This window comes from Rutilus rutilus (genome assembly GCF_951802725.1).
Source record: "Rutilus rutilus genome assembly, chromosome: 2".
Taxonomy (NCBI): domain Eukaryota; kingdom Metazoa; phylum Chordata; class Actinopteri; order Cypriniformes; family Leuciscidae; genus Rutilus; species Rutilus rutilus.
In genome coordinates, this window is record NC_140210.1 from 50,056,023 (window position 1) to 50,078,233 (window position 22,211).

Sequence of the window (22,211 nt, forward strand, 5' to 3'; positions counted from 1 at the left end):
GACACCCCTATGTTAAATTCCCATAGAGGCAGGCAGATTTTTATTTTTAAGTATTTTTTTTTATTTTTTTTTTAGGATACTATGCATCCTGATAAAGTTCCCTTGGCCTTTGGAATTAAAATAGCCCCACATCATCACATAGCCTTCACCATACCTAGAGATTGGCATGGGGTACTTTCCATAAGATCATCTCTCAATGCAAATCAAACTAGCTTTTAGGCTAACTGAAATAAAACCATGCCAATCTCTAGGTATGGTGAAGGCTATGTGATGATGTGGGGCTATTTTAATTCCAAAGGCCAAGGGAACTTTATCAGGATGCATAGTATCCTGGATCCATGAAGTAACTGGCCTTTAAAAATAAAAATCTGCCTGCCTCTATGGGAATTTAACATAGGGGTGTCCAAACTTATGCACCCTGTATTTTAAGGAAGAACATTTATTTATTTACGATACATTATTCATTCACAAAGAAAATTGGTGTCTTTAAAGGTTGGATTTTTCCTAAGTTTTTAAATTAAGGCATTAAGTTTAGTTTCCAAAAGATGATTTTTTATTCCTCTTTTTAGTCAACTTTAGTATGGGTGTCTAAACTTATGCATAGCACTGTAAGATTCCTTTAATATATTGTAATAAATAATGCAATATTGGTCTTCATATATTTTTCAATGTATTTATATTAATCATAAATATGTTTAATATGGAATTTAATATGGAAATATATTTTGGTTCGGTAAGATCATGTCTACATCAGGGAAATCACGTGATCATATTAACAGTAATCTCACATCACCTTGTAGATAGAAAAGCAGAGACAAACGCCACCCAGTGGACAGACTAGAACAAAACACAGAATATATCTGGACTGGGATTATGCAATATTTATCAGCTGATATCAGTGGTTTACTGCACATCTAGGAGAAAGAGTATGCCAAGTGCTATTTTATATTTTATATTTGTTTAACTTCTGCAATGAAGTCATAAGGAGACAGAGTGGTTGTATGCAAACTTATGCATTCAGCTGTTTGGTTCAAGATGAAACATACAGCAGGTAAAAGTTTGTTTAAAAGACATTTACATGTAAACAAAAGAAAGGACAGGCTCATTGTGTGTTGTGAAGTGCAAATGTCAGTCATGGTAGCCTATTTATCTAACACATCCAATGTATTTAGCACTTTTAAATTAGGCTACGATTTAACTAAATTAATAATACCTTAATATTTTTATATTGCACTTGGTTGTATTATACACGTATTCAATTAAACTATCGCCATTTATAGAAATTTGTTCACGGTATAGCCAACATCATTTAATTTTAATGTTTAGCATCACCACTTATCACAGGCTTATTTAGACAATATCAGCTGGATAACATAACTAAGATTATATCACTGATACGGATACAACATCAAGGTAAGTTTCAGTTTCTCTTTCCCATTGAACAATGAGCTCTAAAACACACACACACACACACACACACACACACACACGCCTGGTAAACAAGGGTGGGGCGCATAAGGACATTTGCCTTCCCACTGTTGTGCCAGCTCGCGCTTTGCGACATGCATAATGGGCATCTTTCATTCTTGAGCAGGAGATCAATCATTTAAATTGCCGTCCGGTGCTTTAACTAGTTGTTTCAATGCTCAATCGGAGCTCTTCGTTGTTGCTGTTATTAATGGCAGGAGGAAATAGCGCAACGTCCTCTTGACGTGCACGCTCTGCGCGCGCTCTGGTCTAGCGCTCGTCCACAGTTGCGGTGAAACACTTTTTCGTGTTTTCACAGTTCCTTTTTGAAACACCATCGTCACTTTAAATTGTTTACATAATCTCGAGACTGAGAGCTGCATTATTAAATGCAACCGGTATCCTTATTTGGTCATTTGAAAGTGTCAGCAAGAACTGTCGTATAAATCTTTCTAATCAGTTAGCTTATGACAAAACAGAGTGACGCCCTGGTGACCTGTATTGAAGAGAGCGTCATCACACACAGGAAGAGACAGACCGAGCAAGGTAATATTTTCACATACAAGTCACACATAACTACAATAAGGAAATATGAAAGAAACATAATAATAATTGAGTCAAATGTTTTTCAACTAGGCTAATTACCATGACATCACTATGTTACCTGACATGAAATGTTATCTTGTTTTCCCTAGGCCTATAATCCTTTTAATACACCTTAGTTTTGTACATGTTTGTTGTTGTTGTTGTTGTTGTTGTTGTCAATTATTACTTTTTTAATTTAAAACTGTACTTTGGTTTACAACATAAAGCCTTTCTAGGCTAACTTTAATTCCTTGATTACTGACTCAATGTTCTCATAACTTTGGCTAACTTTAAGGTTTTTTTCAAAGTTATGAACAAACATTCTTCCCGTAACATTAATAAAGTGTTTCTTCAATGTCATTTGGTCTTTAATAATGTTCTCAAAAGGTTCGCACAAAAATATTATTTATACATTGTTTGTAGAAGGTTCTTTAAATGTCGCCATAATAATGTTAACAACTTTAACATAATAAACAACTTTCTTGAAACATCCTTTAAACATTAGAATGACAACGAACTTCAAATGAATAATGTTGTGTTTGCTCTTTCAAAAGAACACCCTTGGAACGTGGGAAAGTGTTGTATCCTGTCCCATAGTTGTTCCATTGTAAGTTTTCTCTTGAATGTATTTAACGTTTATGTAAGCTTTAGAATTAAAGACTTTAAAAACAATCTTCATGAAATCATCACAAAATGCAATTAGTATTTGATGAATGTTCTCATAATGTTGGCAGAAAACATTCTTTTAATATCATTCTTCGAATGTCCTTTAAATATTAAGGATCACACATTTTGTGACTTAAAATGGCATACGGTTGGATGATACACAGCAAATCCCTTGTGTTTCAGTAACACAGTGTTCAATGGCCCTGATTTATCATTCTTGCATAGAAACGGGCGTATATGTTGGCGTAAGATTATGCTTACACTCCTCTCACCGCCTGATTTATGAAGCTGTGCGTACCTTTGAAATCCAGGTGTACGCAATACCTGCCCTTGATAAATGCCGCGGCTGAAATCGATCGTCATTAGAATAACACACGCCCCTATATATTTAAGTCTCCGCTCCCCCCACGCCCTCTTTTTACGCCATGGACACACGGAAGACGGCAAAGAAGAGAAACTTCTTTGAGAAAGAGAAAGAGAAACCAGGGAAGTGGAAAGAAACAAAATTGATTTCTAGATTTTTATTAATGACGCTTATTGTTATTTAGAAGAAGAATGTCATTATTATTATTATTATTTGTATTATTATTATTATTATTATTTAAAAGAAGAAGAATGTAATTTTTATTATTTTGTCAGTCTGAATTATTTTTTTTGGTCATTCAAAGCCTTTCATTACTAAACCCAGTCCGTGCGCTCCTGCCGGGCCTAACCCTGGCCTAACCATCGTTTCAAAGAATAGTACAACGGCGAGCACGTCGAGTGTAAACGCCTCGTCCGTTTGGGGAGGTGCGCGCGCAGTCTGCGGAGACTCGCGCTGCGGAGCCAGGCGAAAGTATAAACCAGGCTTGAAACGTCAGGTAAAGCGCACAGGCTCGCAACTTAAGGAATACATATGCCTACAATTCAAATGCTTTGGTAAAGTCACACAAATTAAACATTGAAGTCCATGTTGCACAAAAATAAACACTGAAGTTTATAAGTACTATGTTTTTTTTTTTTTTACAGTGGGCCATAATATATCATATCTTTTAGTTTGTCAGTGCGTTTTGTGGTGTTATAGGAATTGTTTTTCTGCGCATTCCCGCACTCAAAACATGCGTACACCACCTCCTGAGCTGGCGTAGGATTTGAGCGTGACGTACGCCAACGTCCATATTGATAAATCTCAAAGTCACCGTGGTTTTGGGTGTACGCCAGGTGTACGCTGGAAATTTGGTGTACGCACTTTTGATAAATGAGGGCCAATGTGAGCATTAGTGACGACTCTGAAGTTGCAAAAGGACCATGGCTGCGTTCTCCGAAACTACCTTAACGCTACGTCGTTCTTAAGTTGTACCTTAAGAAGTACCTTATCGTTAATACGTGTTTTCTGAAACCTTCTTAGTTAAGTATACCTTCTGTAAGTCATACGTTCGTAAGGTTGGTCTGGAGCGCTCTTAGCTATACCTTATCGCTGCTGACGGTTCATACCGCTAGTGGCCACCACTACGCAAAAAGCTTTTTTACATCGCAGTTTTAGTATTAAAATTACATTTTTACTTTACTTTAAAATTTTACACATAAAATACTTAAGTTGTTATAGCCTACACCCAGTGTATGGAAGTGTTTTCATTAATAAAGTTTCCATACACTAATGGTTGTTAGCTTTTTTAATTACTATCCTAAGGCACATCAGCTGGCAAACCATTTGACAGAAAAGGCTTAGGAGTCTATATAAAGAAAGATGAGTTTACACAAACTTTATAGCTATGGCAGCGAGACAGCGAGTACTTGTTTTAAATCAAAGACGGCGCCGTCCGCGGAGCCAGTTAGTGTATGTCAACTACTTTATAAGAGAACACTTTAGTCCACTGACTACCATGTCAGAAGAGACCATTGTAAAAAAAATTACTCAGCATACGTTGTGGAGAACATTAACACACTTATGGCCGTGAGGGTTTGGGATTGCACACTTGCTAAATTATAAACACATACTCATATTTATTTCTGCATGTACATATTTCAATGAGCCCCGATAAATGCAGTTTGTACTATTTCTAAAACGCTTCTTTATAAAGAACATTGTTTTCTCAATACTTTACCTATACCGCTGTGAAGGAAAGAGCGCACAATCGATCATCGAGGCATCGATATCAACCTATTCAGCGCCTCCACCATGGACAGCGCCTGCTAAGGTCGAACTTAAGAAGGTTTACCTTAAGCAACATCCTAAGGTATAGTTCGGAGAACACACGTAGGAAAGGTATACCTGTAGTTAAGGTGTACCTTTTGAGTCTTCGTAGCGCACTAAGAGACAACGTTATCGGAGAACGCAGCCCATATGAAGGAAAGAGGAACACACATTTGAATTGACCATTGTCTTGCTCAGTGTTTCCTCTAGTTGGGCTCTTCCCTTATACAAATAAATATATATTTCCTATATGAATGATCAATATATTAAATGGTTTTACAATATTTTGGAAAATATTACATAATTGTGTTGATAAATTACAATATATTGATTAATACATAAGAAATTGCAACTTTTCATATATTAAAAACATGTGACAATATATTTGCTAATATATAATAATGTACTTAAATATTTATTCAGTAATACACTTAATATATATATATATATATATATATATATATATATATATATATATATATATGTGTGTGTGTGTGTGTGTGTAATCAGTTATGATATTGAATTTGTAATATATTGCAGATATATTTACTCATGCAGCATAAACACACACAGAAATAATGTATTTATATTTTATAATGTACATTATATAATGTATTATTATTTGTATATATTTTAATTATTTACATTGTAAATATTCCTTATTTGTATGCTAATTAACCAATGCACAACCGCATGTACTAAAGTATTTATCACTGTGCGGAAAAGTAAACAACTATTACTTCTATAATTCAGCAGGTGTAATCTGACTTATCTTAGGCCAATCATCAACCTCACCACATGCTCTACTCTTCAGCACAATGGTCACCCCAAAAACTCAGAAAAAATATCAGAAAACCTTTTAAATTCCAAAATAGTAGAACTTTAAACACTAACAGATCTCCCCACTATGTTAATATTGAGCAAAACAAATTAAATAACACTTAATTTTAACATTTGCTCTCCTTTAACAGTCAGAAGCAAAGCACGCTGGGAACTATTGTGTATATATATGAACATACTTTCACATTTATATGGGCACATCTATGTGCAATATATGTACACAATAAGGTATTTTATTACACAAACCACTTTGTGAATATTACATGTAATGGTATTTTTGTCTTCATTTATAAATATTTTATATGTATTCATATATAGCCATACATGGTCAATGCATACATGTATATTGCAGTATATTGAAAAATATAAGCACTAGTTTCCCATATATGGAAATGTACAGTATTATGTAATATATTGAATTATATTTTGCAGTGTATTCCCATGTAATTTTGTTCTATAAGGTTTGACCCTTAATCAATTTAGTAGATTTTATCTGGCTATATTATTAGTGTGTTCAGTGACCAGATTACCAAAATCAGATTTGTTGAAAAATGAAAACATGACTTAAGCCTGAAGTTAATAACAACAGGATTAGTTTGACACTCACAGACATCAACAATCAGCATATGAAACTCAACAATGGGGAAATGTTTCATCAGCATACAAAACTCATTCATAGCTCCCAGCATGCATTGCGGTATGAATAAATCATGCACCTGGATTCTTTTACTATTTGTATTTGATGATTTTTTATTTTATTTTATTTTAACCAGTTATGAGGTTTGCATGACGATTTGTCTATATGTCTCAACTTTTTATCTTATAATAAGTTTTGGACAATCTCACACAGATCACTTCAGTGTTACAAGTGATAGTTATCACATCAGTTGAGTTTCAATAATGCTTCAATTCCATAAGTCAGCTAAACAGAAAGAGCAGTTGTTTAAACTAGGGGTGGGCGGATCGATCCTGAAGTGTCGATACTATCGATACTGACGTGGTATCGAAAAGGATCGATCCTCACATAAAAATATCGATCCAAATGTGTTTTTTTTTTACCAGTCATTTTTTATTAATTTAGCATGCAATTCAGTGCGTAAAATAAGCTTCTAAGTGGAAAAATAAGCGAATGTTAGCAGATAATTTTTTCTCCTAGTCATCTGGATACAAGACGAAACCAATCAATCACAGAGAGCGTTCGATGCTGGTGCTTCTCTGAGCTCACAGGCCCAGTGCGTTTGGGAAACAAAGCCTTGCTTAGATGACAGAGAAACAATCGGGAGTTATCTCGCAATAAACAAAGCAAAAGTGTACATAACGGTTCAAAATGTTGACGTCAGTAAGATGTCTTTAATGAAATTTATATTTTTATTCAACAAGGATCGATGCATTGATCAAAAGTGACAGTCAAGGGTTTTACACTGTTAAAAAAAAAATCTACTACTGTTCTCTCAACTTTGTTCATCAAATAATTCTGCATAAAATGTATCATGGTTTCCACAAAAATATGAAACTGTTTTCGACATTGATAATAATAAGAAATGTTTCCTGAGCAGCAAATCAGCATATTAAAATGAATTATCATCATGACTGGAGTAATGATGCCGAAAAATTCAGCTTTGATCACATGAATAAATTACAGTTTACTATGACATAGAAAACCTATGTTAAATTGTAATATTACAGTTTTTACTGTATTTTTGATCAAATAAATGCAGAAGAGAATTAAAAATCTTACAGACCCCAAACTTTTGAACAGCAGGCTAGTACTAGTAGGCTAGTAGTAGGCTAGTACTATAATTAGGGTAATTTTGTAAAAGTCACTGACTAATTACAGGCGAGTTGAGAGCACAAATCACAAAATATTTAGTAGTCATGAAAACGTTTTCAGATTTAGCATATTAATGATACATTCACCTCATAAATCATGACACACTGCTCTAGCACAGGAAAGTGCATTCAAGTTCAAGTGCATGCTTTTAAAATTAAAAAGTATTGGTATCGGTATTGATATCGGCGATACTGGCCCTGTATTTACTTGGTATCGGATTGGTACCGAAATTTGCAGTATCGCCCACCACTAGTTTAAACCACTTTAATGTAGTCACTTGACTGTCATCAATGCAGAAAAAAATCATAACTGAAGAATACAATTTCAATAAAACATCAACATCTAAACCTCTGTTAATTCTCAATAAGAACTCCTGTAGACGTCTGACAGAAATAAAGTTTATTTTATTTTATTATTAAGTACTTTTGTCATTTTATTAAATTAATTGTTGTAGAGAATGTTTACCTACAACCTATCTAAATGTTTACCTACAAGTTCAGTCTTTGTGTTATTTTTATACAGAAATACTGCGATCACTGGCACTGAGATAAGAAGAGGAGTGATTAAGTGACAACAAAAATGGCCTCAGCACAACACGGTCAGTAAATGTGTAAAATGTAGGTTGCCAAACAGGTTCCTGGAGCCTCCTTTTATTCTAGCTTCATGCATTTTTTTAATCAACACTTAAATGTGCAGAAGTTTCATAAAAAAGCAACATTTTGAGCAAAAAGCTGAGCAAAAGATCTGGATCAAATTCAGAACGATGATTGAAACATGGAGTAGATCGAGTCCATCAACACCCCTAATGCTCCTATATAGCTCATCCTGGGTCGACATTTCATTCAGTAACATTTGGCACTTTTGGTTTATATGCTGTTTAATATTGGTGATCGAATTTACTTTTGAAGCTAGTTAAGTTATTTCTAAAAAAAACTTTAGTAAAAATTTATTTTGTTTGTTATTTTGGCCGTTTCCCCTCCTGAAGTCCTATCTTTATATCCCATTGATTATGTTAAAATGAAACTTGTGTGAAATTTTTTTACTTTATAAACTGGTGTCCTTGTAATTTGTGCTTGTCCTGGGACCTGGAGATGGGAGTTCTCTCACTCTCTCGCCGAAACTTTTGTTACCTTCCTTTCCTTTCCTGCCCCTAGACCTGAAACTGATCGTAACATTCCTTAATGGCATTTAAAGCTATATTTGTGTTTTACCTTGAAATATCAGTTTCAATTATGCTGATGGCACACTGACTTCTAATAAATCAAATGGCTTCTTTCGCTGCCCATAAAAGACTGTTTTGAGACTATGTAAGTCTGGTGAGAGGAACTAATGCAAAAAAGGCGGACTGCTTTTATGGGAGCAACGGATGCAATAATTCAGTGTTTGGAATTAACTTAATTTTTGTTTTAATGAAGCATGAAAAATCCTGAAAAAAAATCAGTCACAAGAAAAGCATCAGCTAATTAAGTTCTAATGCCTGTTTCACAGACCCTGATGAAGCACCTGATTCACATGATCTGAGGATTGTGTTACTGGGAGTCTCTGGAGTTGGAAAGAGCTCAATAGGAAATGCAATACTGGGTCAAGAGGCATTTAAAGAGAGCAGAACCAGAGAGAGTGAGATACAGAGAGGAAGAGTAGAAGACAGAAACATCTCCATCATCGACACTCCAGGATTCTTCAACACTCAACTGACTGATGAAGAGATGAAGAAGCAGATGATGAAGAGTCTGTATCTCTCTGATCCTGGTCCTCACGTCTTCCTGCTCGTCATCAACCTGGAGAACTTTAAAGAGGACCAGAGGAACATTGTGGAGCAAATTCAGGAGAACTTTGGAGCTCAGGCTTTGAAGTTCACTATGGTGCTGTTTATTGGACGAGAAAAAATATCCAGAGGAAAATTTAAGCAAATCACTGAGAGTGAAAATTTCAAAGAGTTGCTGAACTATTTTGAGGAAAGATTTCATGTGATGAACAGCAAAAATGAGAGTGATCCCAGCCAGATCACAAAGCTCCTGAAGAATATTGATGTAATGGTGGAGAACAACGGAGGACAAAACTACAGCAATGAGATCTACCTGAAGGACCTGAGAAAACTCAGAGAGCAGAAGGAGAGAGTGAAGTCTGAAGAAAAGAGTCATACACAGGAAGAAGAGAGAAAGAAACAAGAACAGGCGTGGACAAGACAAGAGGAGAGAGATGCAAAAAAGCAAATAGAAGGGGTAAATCAAGAGGAGGAAATAAAAACTAAAAGCAAAGTAGAGAGAATAAAAGACCATAATGAGAGGAAAAAAGAGGATGTGAAGGAGAGAGCACAATATCTGAGAGTGAAGGAAGATCTCAGGAAACAGATGGAAAGTCGCAAAGAGAAAGAAAGACAGAGATGGGCACTGGAAAAAGAAATGACACCTGGACATTCAAGACTAGGTAAATATTGAACCATTTGTGGTTTTATTCCCAACATTTTTTTTTTTTTTTTTAAATACATAACATGTCATGTTTACTCAGTAAATAAATGACAGCAAACTAAAGCCTTCATTTGTAGATTAAATATCTAAAGACTTAATGATCAGTGAGCTGTTGAAGTGCTTTCCAAGTGTGAAGTTGCACTTTAACCAATCAAGCCCCTTCATTTGGCTCCTTTGCATTTGAAAGTGACCGAAGCCTTGAAATGGCGTAAAACTTTTTTATCTATATACGTGACACAAACTTGCAACTTGTAAATAAATGTTCATCAAAACCTGATGTATCATATTTGATACTCACATTTGACCATGCTTTTTTAAAATCTTGTATGGATAATTAAGTAAACTTAAGTTGCTTCAGTCCAGTAATTGTTCATCCTGAATTATTACTAATACTAAAGTTATTCTTATGCTTACTTTATAAGAATCCATAAAGATTTCACAGCAAAAAGACATGTGAAGCACAGCCTGAAGCTGAACATTTGTACACTAAATGATATTTTCCTTGATAAAAAATATAAACTATCAATCAGACGACAGGAGTAGATTATGTACAGCAGGTTTTTCAGTTTTGATCAATTTTGAGGCCTTATCAAATATGATTGAATTTTGTTGAATGCTGTTGAACTTTGTGTGTAAACAAAGCATATATTTATCTAATTTAGCAGATCTAAGGATTGTGATTCTGGGTAAATCTGATGTGGGAAAGACTGCAACAGCAAACACCATCCTGGACAGAGATGTGTATAGATCGGAGGCTCATTCTGGTACTGTAACCTGTGAGAAACGAGAAGCATTGGTGTCTGGAAGATCCATCTCAATCACTGACACTCCAGGACTGTTAGATGCGCCGTGGTACAAGCACTTTCAGCATGGACTCAAGCGTGATATTGAGGAATGTTTAGAAATGTCTGCTCCTGGTCCTCATGTGTTTCTGCTGGTCATCAGACCGAATGGCAGATACACAGATGAAGAGAGAAACACAATGAGATGGATTCAGGAGAACTTTGGAGAAGAAGCTGTCCGTCACACTTTTGTTCTGTTCACTCATGTGGATTTGCTAATGGGTGAATCACTGGATCAGTACATCAGGAAAAGCCCTGATCTACAGTTAGTGATTGACAGCTGTGGAGGCAGATTTCACACATTCAACAATAAAGACAGAAGCAATCAAAATCAGGTCACTGAACTGCTGGAGAAGATTGAGCAACTGGTGAAGGACAACAGAGGAGAACATTACACCAATGAGAAGAGAAAGAAGAAACAAGAGGAGTTGAGACAAGACAATAGTCAAGAGGACACAGAAAGTGACTTAGATAAACTGCGTAAAGAAACTGAGGACCTTATGAACCTCATGATGAGACTCGAGTTAAGTGAGATGGCTCTGAGACTGTCACTAGAGAGAGCAACTGCACACAGCAATCTGTCAAGACAAGGTAAATATCAAAACATTTGTGTTTGGATTCCAAACATATTTTCTTGTGGTTCTGCATGTGTTACGTGTATAAGCTGAAGACATGCATTAGAAAATCACATGGGAACCTCATTTAAACTGAAGTAAATGAGACGTTTTATTTTACTTCAGCAACATTTTAGGTTTCACAATTACATTTCTACTGGCCGAGGACCCAGCATTTTTTAATTCTTAATAACCCTAATATATCCTTCTTACTTGAACAGATCTGAGGATTGTGCTGCTGGGTTTTCTTGCAGCAGGAAAGAGTTCAACTGGGAACACCATCCTGGGAAGAGATGTGTTCAGAGCAAGTTTAAGGACATCCACTAGGAGCTGTGAGAAACAAGCATCATTGGTGTCTGGAAGAATGGTCTCAATCACTGACACTCCAGGACTGTTAGATCCATTCTTTTTCAGGCACACTCATAATCATAATAAGTCTGATGTTGAGAAAAGCTTAGAAATGTCTGCTCCTGGTCCTCACGTGTTTCTGCTGGTGATCGGGATGGAAGGGTTATCAAGGGAGGAGAAGAACCCGGCTAAATGGTTTCAGGAGAACCTTGAAAAAGATGCTTTAAATCACACCGTTATTCTTGTCACTCATGCTGATTGGCTGAATGCACTCATAGATCAACCTCTGAATGAATATGTACAAAAAAACAAGGATCTTAAATCAGTGATTGACAGCTGTGGTGGCAGATATCACACATTGAACAACAAGGACAGAAACAACCAAGGTCAGGTCACTGAACTGCTGCAGAAGATTGATGAAATGGTGCAGAGAAATGGAGGGAAGCATTACACCAGACAAAACATCTTTAAAAGACAAGATGATACAGGTGGTTGTAAGATACAATAAAACCCATTGATACCTAGCTAACCAATTTTTGTTCAAAAAACGTTTTCCAAACATTTTTGTTTTGGTTATGGAAACGTTCAAACGTCCAGTAGGAGAACATTACACCAATGAGAAGAGAAAGGAGAAACAAGACGAGTTGAGACAAGACAATAGTCAAGAAGACACCAAAAGTGACTTAGATGAACTGCATAGAGAAACTGAGGAACTTATGAACCTCTTGATGAGACATTCCAAGACAACTCAACATTCCAAGAACATAAAAATGTACAGTTTCCTTAATGTTAATAGAACGTCATTTAAAGGTTAGTATGATGTTCCTGAAACAGCATTTCAATCAGTCAAACACCTGCTGTGAACAAGCAGAATCACTGAAGGAAAGAGAAACAAGAACTACAACTGACTTCAGACACAGCCTTAGATGAAATCAACTAAAGAGAAATGAAGACATTAAATCTGTGAAGATCTCAGTAGAGGAGGATTAAACAACTCCATAAAGCTGCCTGATTTTAAGCAATCTATTGTATAAAGCGCTGTATAAGTAAATGTGACGTGACTTTACTGGAGTGCTGAATTGCAGAGCTTGTGCAAACATATCCACATTGCTATGATCAGATGCTTTTCTTGTGCTTAATTAAAATGCTTGTTGTTTCTCAATTTTGTTGTGTTTATTTTGTAATTAAATATGTGCTGCACACTTTCCTCTCAGTGTTATTCACTGATCTCATTCAAGGTTTAATCACTGATTTTATAGGCAATGTTTTATGAATATCACCTTATTGATGAAAGTAGCCCTGTCAACACATCTTGATATTAAAGTGTTGTGTTATTATGAAAAACAGAAAAAATTCACTTTTGTATTTTTTTAAATGCTGCTTCATTTGAACACACAGACATCAAGAATCAGCCAATGAATCTCAACAATGGTGACACGCTTCATGCTGCAATGCATTCTGGGAGCCGCCATAGTTTAAAACATTTGCCAGCATTGAACTTTTTAATATTCTATATTTATCCAGCCCTTGCGTTGTTTTTAACCCAGTGTTTTTCAGTGTCCGTAAGATCACGACTCAGCCGACATGAGACTCTATTTGACATCGGGTCCCTAATGAAAGAATAATTTAAAGTATGGGATACCCAGAATAATCAAATATCTAAATTTAAACACGACTAATCTTATGATCTGCTGCTAAATTAGAAATTAGAATAATCATTGGAAATTGGAGTTAGATTAAGCACATGAGCTAAAGACAAATTTCCAATAAATTAAGTGAACTCCCCAGAAAAGCGAGTAAAAGACCTTAGCCCACATTGTTGGAGTGGACCATACAAGGAAAATAATAAACTACTGATATAATATACTGTTACTAAATAATTGGTTAACCTTTACAATAAGGTTTCATATGGTGACACTGTTAACCACATTAGGAGTGTCTGTCATCTGGATGTGGGTGCTACAATGTGATATGATTATTATGACATCATGTATATTATTAAAAGAGGGATTTACATGAGGATCATACCTGTACATTGGATGGGGTGCCAGCAGTACTAAGGTTCGAGTTTTATTTTTAATGTCTTGATTTAGTAGTTACACACTCTAATGAGTATACCAATTTTTATTTCAAGTAATCTTGTCTTTGTTTTTTGTTTTTTTTAACATTATGTCCTATAGATGTCTTGTCAAGGATTGAATTTACATCTATATTCCTTGCTTTGTTTCTTTGACCTAACAAATGGAGGACAGATGAAGCATATGGGGAAGCTTGAGCTAGGAAGCACAGGTCCAAATGCTGAAGGATTTTATTTTTTTTATTTTATTTTTGTCAAAACACCTGATACAATAGGTTTCATTCACATTTTACATTTGCAGTTTAAAACAGGCCTGCAAACACTTTAATTAATTATCACGTTTGGCATCTCTTTGGTGAGGTGGTAGTTTGGGAGGAGCAGAAAGTGTCATGATGAGTAATGAGTCAAGAATGATTGCACAAACACAAATACATTCCAGCTTGAAATTTGAGTAGGCCTACCTACAGAAATGCAAGTCATAACTGTTTCCATGAGATGTTATTAAGAATGTGTGATGTAAAATAAAAAGGTGTGTCATGAGAACCAGATCTGTCAGAGTCAGAGACCAACAAAACACTCCACCCAAAACACATTCATTCAAGGTAAAGATTCAATGGACTCAAAACAAAACCATGACGAAGAACCACGTTTCGCCAGCTACACGCAATATTACCACTCCCAGACCTTGATACTAAAAATAGAGATACAGTTATCTCTGTTTCCGTCACCCTGTTTTTATGCACATTTTGAAGTTTCGCATCAGAAACCAGTGATGGAAACGCCAAAAAAAAAAAAAAAAAAAAAAAAAGTTATTAAATATTCACAAAACCAGTTTTTACGCTTGCTTGAGGTGGTTTTTGAAATGTGTGAAAAATAGATAATGCGAATAATGGGAGATGGATACACATTTGCAGAATAAGTTCTGACAAGCGAACACTAAACCCACGTGACTAATTGGCTGAATCCGCTGACGGTGTTTTATTTACTGTTGGTTGCTAGGTTACCAATACCACCGTCATCCGCTCCAACAACTTGATGGAAACGCACCAACTCGCATTTTATGTTTTTGTTAGTCAAACTTTGACAAGATTCGCTTCATGTTTGGATGGAAATCCAGCTAATGTTAGAATTACAGGAACTGGTAGCCACGCCCCGAACTCTGACCATTTGTTGAGCCAATTAAAACATTAAATAAAACATAAAACTTCCGTCGCTGAGCCACACCGATTAGCCTACAGTTTAGAGGGAGATAAACCAACAAATAGCTCATAGTTTGCCTTATCAACATTTATTAAAAATAAAAGTAAAGAAATGAACTACATGAATGTAGGCTTAATTCTCAGTGAACACAAAATTATTGAAAGGCAGAAAGCTCTTTTTTTTTTTTTTACTAATAACTAATATTAACCACTGAAAATGGCAAAATACTGTTTTAATTAAAACACCTTTTTCTTTAAAAAACAAAGAAAAGCTCAAACACAAATATTTATATTTTCTATATTTGGAACATATTAAACCTATATTTGGCATACATTTTAGTCAGAGATCATATATTTAAAAACTCTGATGTTTAATGGGTAATACAATCTTTAGGTCCAGCCTAATGAAAAAGTATGAACAGTACAATTTATATAGTCTTTCACTGGTTTTTTTTTATTATTTTTTTGTCTTTTTTAGAATCTGTAATATTGAAGACAATCAAAATGGGATTTTCCAGTTTTGTTCATATTGCTGTGCTGTTGTTCCAGATGTTCATCATCCCTCAAAGCCAGTCTGAGCGACCGCTGCAGCCGCGAGCGCTATGAAGAAAATAAACACTCCTTTCAACCAACTGGATGGGTTTTCATTGAGTTTCTCCTCTTTCTCTGTGATGTAGAGCTTCCCTGCATTTCTCTCCACCATCCTCTCAATCTTCTCCAGCAGTTCAGTGACCTGAGAGCGGTTCTTCATGTCTTCATTGTTGAATGAGTGAAATCTGCCACCAAAACTCTCAGTAAATGCCTGTAGATCTGGAGAGTTTCTGATATACTCATCTAATGATCGACCCTTCAGATGATCAGCGTGAGTGAACAGAACGATGGTGTGACGAACAGCTTCTTCTCCAATATTTTCCTGAATCCATTTGACTGTGTTTTTCTCTTCATCTGTGAATCTGTCGTCCAGTCTGATGACCAGCAGAAACACATGAGGACCAGGAGAAAACATCTCCACACACGTCTCAATCTCAGCCTTCAGCTGGTCCCTCGTCATCGACGGATCCAACAGTCCTGGAGTGTCGATCACTGAGATGTTTCTTCCACACACACCGGCTTCTTGTTTCACACAGGTTTCAGGGCTTGATGGGAAACTCTTATTGGTTTTGAAGGCATCTCTGCCCAGGATGGTGTTTGCTGTCGAACTCTTTCCTGATCCACATTTACCCAGAAGAACAATCCTCAGATCAGACGCTGTGAAGAAAAACAATATGCATATTAGTTCAATAACTGTCTATGATAGTTTTGAGGCTCAAAACACTGTGAAAAATGTCTTAAAATATTGCAAACGCTGAATAAATGCAAATGTTCTGTCAATGTTTCTGTAATATCATGATTTATGAAATCATCTGTAAATTTATATCCAATACAATGTCATATAATCATCAGTGAATATTAAATAAATAATTTTATGATGCATAGAGTAATATGCATATTAGATTACTAACTTAAAACTTAATAAAAAGAGGTGTACATTTTCATATTACAATTTTATTGTGTTGTAAATATTAAATAACTTAATTATTTAAATATATAACAATAATTTAAATCTAATACAAAAGGGAACATATTATATTTTCACATCAGAATATACAATTGTGTACAATTTAACAGCTAAATATTTACCTATTGAATGATTTTCTGGTGTTTCTTTCTTCTCCTCGCCGATCGAACATGTTTCATGTTTTCTGTCGCTTTGATTTCCATCCAAACATCCTTTTTCTCTCTCATTTGTTGCTCTTTGTTCTTCCTGAACACTGTTTTCTATCTCTTCTTCTCTGATCTGATGCTCTGCTCTGCTCTCCTCTTTCTCTTGGCTTGTTATTTGCTCCTCTTGACGGATCTTCTCTGTCCTGTCTTGTTCCGTCCTCGTCTCGTCTTCACTGTTCACTTTAACGTAATGTTCTCGTCTGTTCTTCCTCACCACTTCATCAATGTTCTCCAGCAGACTGGCGATCTGCTTCTTATCTCTCTTGTTTTTGTAAATGATCACGTCGCATTTCTCTTCACAGAAGCTCAGGAGTTCTCTCGTTTTTCTGTGCAGCCTGAACTCGATCCATTCCCGTTTGGACATCGCCTCTTTTCCCGTGAACAACACCATGGTGAACCTGAAAGCTTCTTTTCCGAAGTGCTCGTGAATCTTTCTCACGATCTTGTCCACGTTTTCTGTGAATCTGTCGATTCTGATGACGAGCAGGAAGACGTGAGGACCGGGATCAGAGAGATCCAGACTCTTCATCATCTGCTTCTTCATCTCTTCATCAGTCAGTTGAGTGTTGAAGAATCCTGGAGTGTCGATGATGGAGATGTTTCTGTCTTCTACTGTTCCTCTCTGTATCTCACTCTCTCTGGTTCTGCCCTCTTTAAACGCATCTCGTCCCAGTATTACGTTGCCTATTGAACCCTTTCCAGCTTCACTTTTTCCGATCAGCACAATCCTCAGATTCTGTACAGCAAGTGCTTCATCAGACTCTGGGAATACAGAAATAATCATTAGAGGAAAGTTGTGGACTAAAGCCTGGTAGTTGCAATATGATCTTCAGTAAATGGTTACGGTATCATAAGGTAGTGTATTAGATACATGTCAATGTTTGGATCATGATCATCGTGGATCATCGTGTTACGTAATAAAATATAGCATGTGACTGTTGAATAATAAGAGGAATTGGGGACAGTAAGTTCCATAAATTAGTGGAAAACTGTGTAAAATGTATCTAAACTAATTTTAATGTTTCTTAACAATTTATATATTTATTTTAATTCCAAAATAGATCAAACCCTAACCCTGCCCCTAAACCTACACTGTAAAAAGTGATCAGTTGACTTAACTTAAAAAAAGTGAGGAAACCCGTTGCCTTAAAATTATTCAGGAAAGAAACTTCATCCTTAATTGAAAAAATTAAGTTATGTAAATTTGCGTAATTGAACATATTAAGTTACGTGACCACATAACTTAACTCTCAATTATGCATAAAGTTTATTTACCTAATCTTAAGGCAACGGGTTTCCTTACTTTTTTAAGTTAAGTCAACTGATCACATTTCACACTGTTATCCATCCCTGGGGTTTAAACAGATCGTACTAAAACGTACGAGTGAGATTTTTTGGGAGAAAAACTTTACTTCCACAGGAAGTGCTGCCTTTTCTTAAAGAGACAGTGTCTTAAAGACCAAGCACATGATCCACAAACATTACTATATTAGTAACTAAAGTACGAGATTAACACAGGAAAATTTACTTTTATTGTATATTATTAAATTGACTGTAGATTATGGCCGATGAACAGTGTTGTCAGACGACAAGACAAGACCTTTTTAAAAGACTAAACCCTATTTTTGATTTTAAAAATATATATATTGTAATTGGAACAATGTATAAATAAATCATTCACAATAATACCAGACAAAAAATGATAAATGGTATACTAATTAAACTGGCTCATGTTAACTTTAAAACTGAGGAAGAGATTACTTCCGCCTAAATTGACACATCTACAAACATATTGATTGTATCTGTATCGTATTGTATCATATTAGCTAAATGATCATATACTTGATAACCTGACAGCACACAGATTGTTGTATGTGAACTATGGTTTACTATTGTATTTACTGCCTATTAGTGCAAATATACACACATCTTTGATACAACATGTTTGATATATAATTATAGATATTGTTTCATTGTTTATGTGAAGATACATATACAAAATCTAGGCTATATCACACACCTTAACACTGAGAGTCATTGAGATCAACTACAGTCTAGTTAAACAGGTTTTGTCGTGTATGCTTTGCCTTTGCCTCTAATAACAAAATGATTATAGTAGTTGGTTAGAGTTGGTTAAAGTACAGTAATTGAAACGTACCTGTACGCGCTGGATTCATTTCTCTGTTTGGTTTATTCCTGTAGTTTCTCAGCTGTTCAATCTCAGTGTGAATCCAGAGACAGAATGAAGGTATTTGAGCTCAACTCTTGTGACTGTGAAACTCCCTCTATTGTCATGAACTAATGACAGTTATTGCCTAACACTAGTGTGTGGTTAAAAGGCTTTCTGGCACATGCTTTCATAAATGAAAACACATTTCATGCCAGTTTAATTTGCCTTGATGGGATTCAATTTAAATACATCATAGCTAAACTGATATTTTTGTGTACAATTTTAGTGAGCACTGGACAACAAGAAACATGAAAATTTCACATGTTGACTCTGGCGTTCATCTCATAACTCTGTTCACATCCCTGATCTCTATCATTCGCTTCACAATCCATATTGAGCTGCAACACAAAACTGCTGAATATATATCAGTTCAGTTTGTTTCTGTGCTCCACCCTTCAGCACACGTTAAACCTGTTCAAATACACCTGAAGTGTTATTTATAGACCTGAATGACACTTCAGTTGTTTTTGTTGTGTTTGTTGAACAGGTTTAACGGCAGGACATTCATTGTGTGGTTTTAAAGCTGCGGTGCACCTGTTGAGCTCCAACTGAACAAACCAATGAACGGAGAGTGAGAATCATCACTGAAGAGACACTGAAGAAAATGAAAAACTATGATAAATTAATGAATAAAAATAATAACTAAAAATTGTTCAAGCATTTATAACATTGATTCATAGTGGATTCAAATGTGGATGAAATGGTCTTACATGTTCTGTCTCAGGTAAATGTACAATCTGATCACCATGTGCCCATGTTTAGATAAAAGATAGCATATTACTCAAAGAGTAAAATTACAAAAATAATAACATTAAAATCCAAATAACATTATAAACATGAGTTAAGATGGATATATATATATATGGATATACATATATATAGGCCAAAAAAAATTGGTGCAAACTGCTGTCCCGCAACCAAAAAAAAAAAAAAAAAAAAAAACCCACATATTTAAAAAGCATTTAAGTTTTCAAACAATTCAAAGATGTTTACTAAGATCCTTCTATTATATAATGAAACCCACAATAATATTCAAAATATATTAACCCTCTGATGGTTTATGGGGTCTTTTGGGACCCCAAATGACTTTTACTCAAATAAAAAAAAATGTTCCCTTTGTCCAAATGGTATGAAACCTTCTACGGCTCTCAACACTTTCTAGATCTACAAATTGGAATGATATCTGTTTTTATGTTAGCGTGACAAAAATTGTGACACTCGTTGTCAGACCCCGCAATCAAAATAGACACAATTCATCATCAAAATCAGAAACAACGCAGAACACATCGACAGAAATGGCACAAATTAAGTGGCACACTTCCACCAATGCAAAAAACATCCACAATGCTAAATTATATTGCTCACAACACGCGTGTACACACACACACACACACACACACACACACACACACACACACACACACACACACACACACATATAGAGGAATACATGTTTGAGACTATAAAAACTGTTCTCTTATCATTTGTAAAATAAAATCATCCAAAATGCAGTACCACCACAAAAATAAATTGGTGACACTGACACATTGAAAATGTGCACACACACACACACACACACACACACACACACACACACACACACACACACACACACACACACACACACACACACACACACACACACACATTTGTAAGGCTATAATTTGTCAAATAAAATCATCCAAAATGTTTGTTCAGGTTTGGTTCTAATCATAATGTAACATTATTGAAAAACTGGGTTTTTTTGGTACAAAAAAATGCTACACTTTGACAAAAATATTTTATTTTTGTTATAATTGTGATTTTATAATATTTAGATATGAATCCAACTGAATCCAACTTGTGAAAAGATATATTTCAGGTAGTCTAATAGCAAATAGCATATACTGGAGCTCTATAGCCATATAGTGGTTAAAATTATTATTTTTTTATTTTAAAACTGCATTTTCAAAAAAATGGGCAAAAATGTTACATTAAACCATTTAAAATTATCCATGTTATCCCCATGAATGAAAGTTAGAAATCTGGGTCTTTTATAAAGTGCATTTTACATCAAATGCTGTTTTTTTGTAAAAAGGCTATTTAAATATTTATTTATTTATTTATTTATTTATAGAAATTTAAAAAAATATCATAAATTCTCCAAAAACTGCACAAATGTTGAGTAAAAACATTAACAAACAGAATAAAATTACATTTGTAAAAAAAAAAAAAAACTATTATCTTGTTACAAAATTAAATGTTATTGTCTGGGGTCTCTAGAGACCCCAAAAACCTCAAGTGTAGACATAAAAAAACCCATCAGAGGGTTAAAAAAAGCATAATGTATATAAAATCATTATTCATTGCACAGCAAAATCCTCAGAGAACATTTGGTCCCTCTCTACAGAGAGTTAAAGTAACTCTGAATCCGTATTAAAGTTAATGAGATAATTATTAAAATTATCTAAAATTGTCACTACTGAAACCGTCATGACCAAAACATGTGGTGAAGTTTCGGTTGTGACATCATTTAGGTAATGACAAAAGGGAACAAATAATGCTTGATTTGGGGGATATAAAAGAATGCAAAGCATTAGTATTTTAGTATGTTTTAGTGTTTTATCATGTGAGTTAAAATTCTGAAATGTGATGTGGCCACTACCAAAACATTACTGTCACTACCGAAAATGCGCAGTCATGACTGAAACATGGGATGTTTTGTCAAAAATAAAGTATATTGAATTATCAACATTATAATGTTATTTTAGTGTTTGGTTCAATGCATATTCAAACTAATGCATCCTTTGAAACTTTATGCCTTTTACACAGAAAGATTAGATTAAGAATACAACAAATCTCATAAATTACACTTTTTATTATAGTCAATATTATTGTTAAAATTGTAATTGTTATTGATTTACATGTGATAGTAAAATAGCAAAAAATATATTTATAAGGTAGATGAAAACAAAATCTTAATAGTTCAATATAAGCCTTCTTGTTAATTAAATTATGTATTATTGTGTTTCGGTAGTGACAAATTTGGGGAGAGGACAAATATTCTAAAACTTTATGAAAATACATGCAACATGAGAATTAACTTAACAATTACTAGAAATGTGTAC

At 34.9% G+C, this 22,211-nt stretch overlaps 2 protein-coding genes across 5 annotated transcripts; one reads left to right on the forward strand and one right to left on the reverse strand.

The window, feature by feature from the left end:
- Window positions 1–924: 924 nt before the first annotated feature.
- Window positions 925–13,035, forward strand: LOC311283511 (GTPase IMAP family member 8-like). Of its 4 annotated transcripts, XM_084397969.1 has the most exons (6): window positions 1,498–2,013; window positions 2,607–2,659; window positions 8,085–8,160; window positions 9,051–9,989; window positions 10,693–11,463; window positions 11,708–13,035. In XM_084397969.1, the coding sequence occupies exons 3-6, from the start codon at window positions 8,142–8,144 to the stop codon at window positions 12,340–12,342; spliced, it is 2,364 nt and encodes a 787-aa protein (XP_084254095.1). In that variant the 5' UTR covers window positions 1,498–2,013; window positions 2,607–2,659; window positions 8,085–8,141; the 3' UTR covers window positions 12,343–13,035. The 4 variants fall into 4 exon arrangements, with proteins under 4 accessions (XP_084254096.1, XP_084254094.1, XP_084254093.1 ...); XM_084397970.1 differs by lacking the exons at window positions 1,498–2,013; window positions 2,607–2,659 and adding an exon at window positions 925–1,051; XM_084397968.1 differs by lacking the exon at window positions 2,607–2,659 and having other exon boundaries at window positions 1,471–2,013.
- A 2,266-nt stretch (window positions 13,036–15,301) lies between these two features.
- LOC311283638 (GTPase IMAP family member 8) lies at window positions 15,302–19,439 on the reverse strand. The gene is made up of 3 exons (XM_084398176.1): window positions 19,033–19,439; window positions 16,791–17,636; window positions 15,302–16,358 (listed from the first exon to the last, which is right to left on the reverse strand). Exons 1-3 carry the CDS (start codon window positions 19,049–19,051, stop codon window positions 15,667–15,669), a joined length of 1,557 nt encoding a protein of 518 aa, XP_084254302.1. The 5' UTR covers window positions 19,052–19,439; the 3' UTR covers window positions 15,302–15,666.
- Between the last annotated feature and the right edge of the window lie 2,772 nt (window positions 19,440–22,211).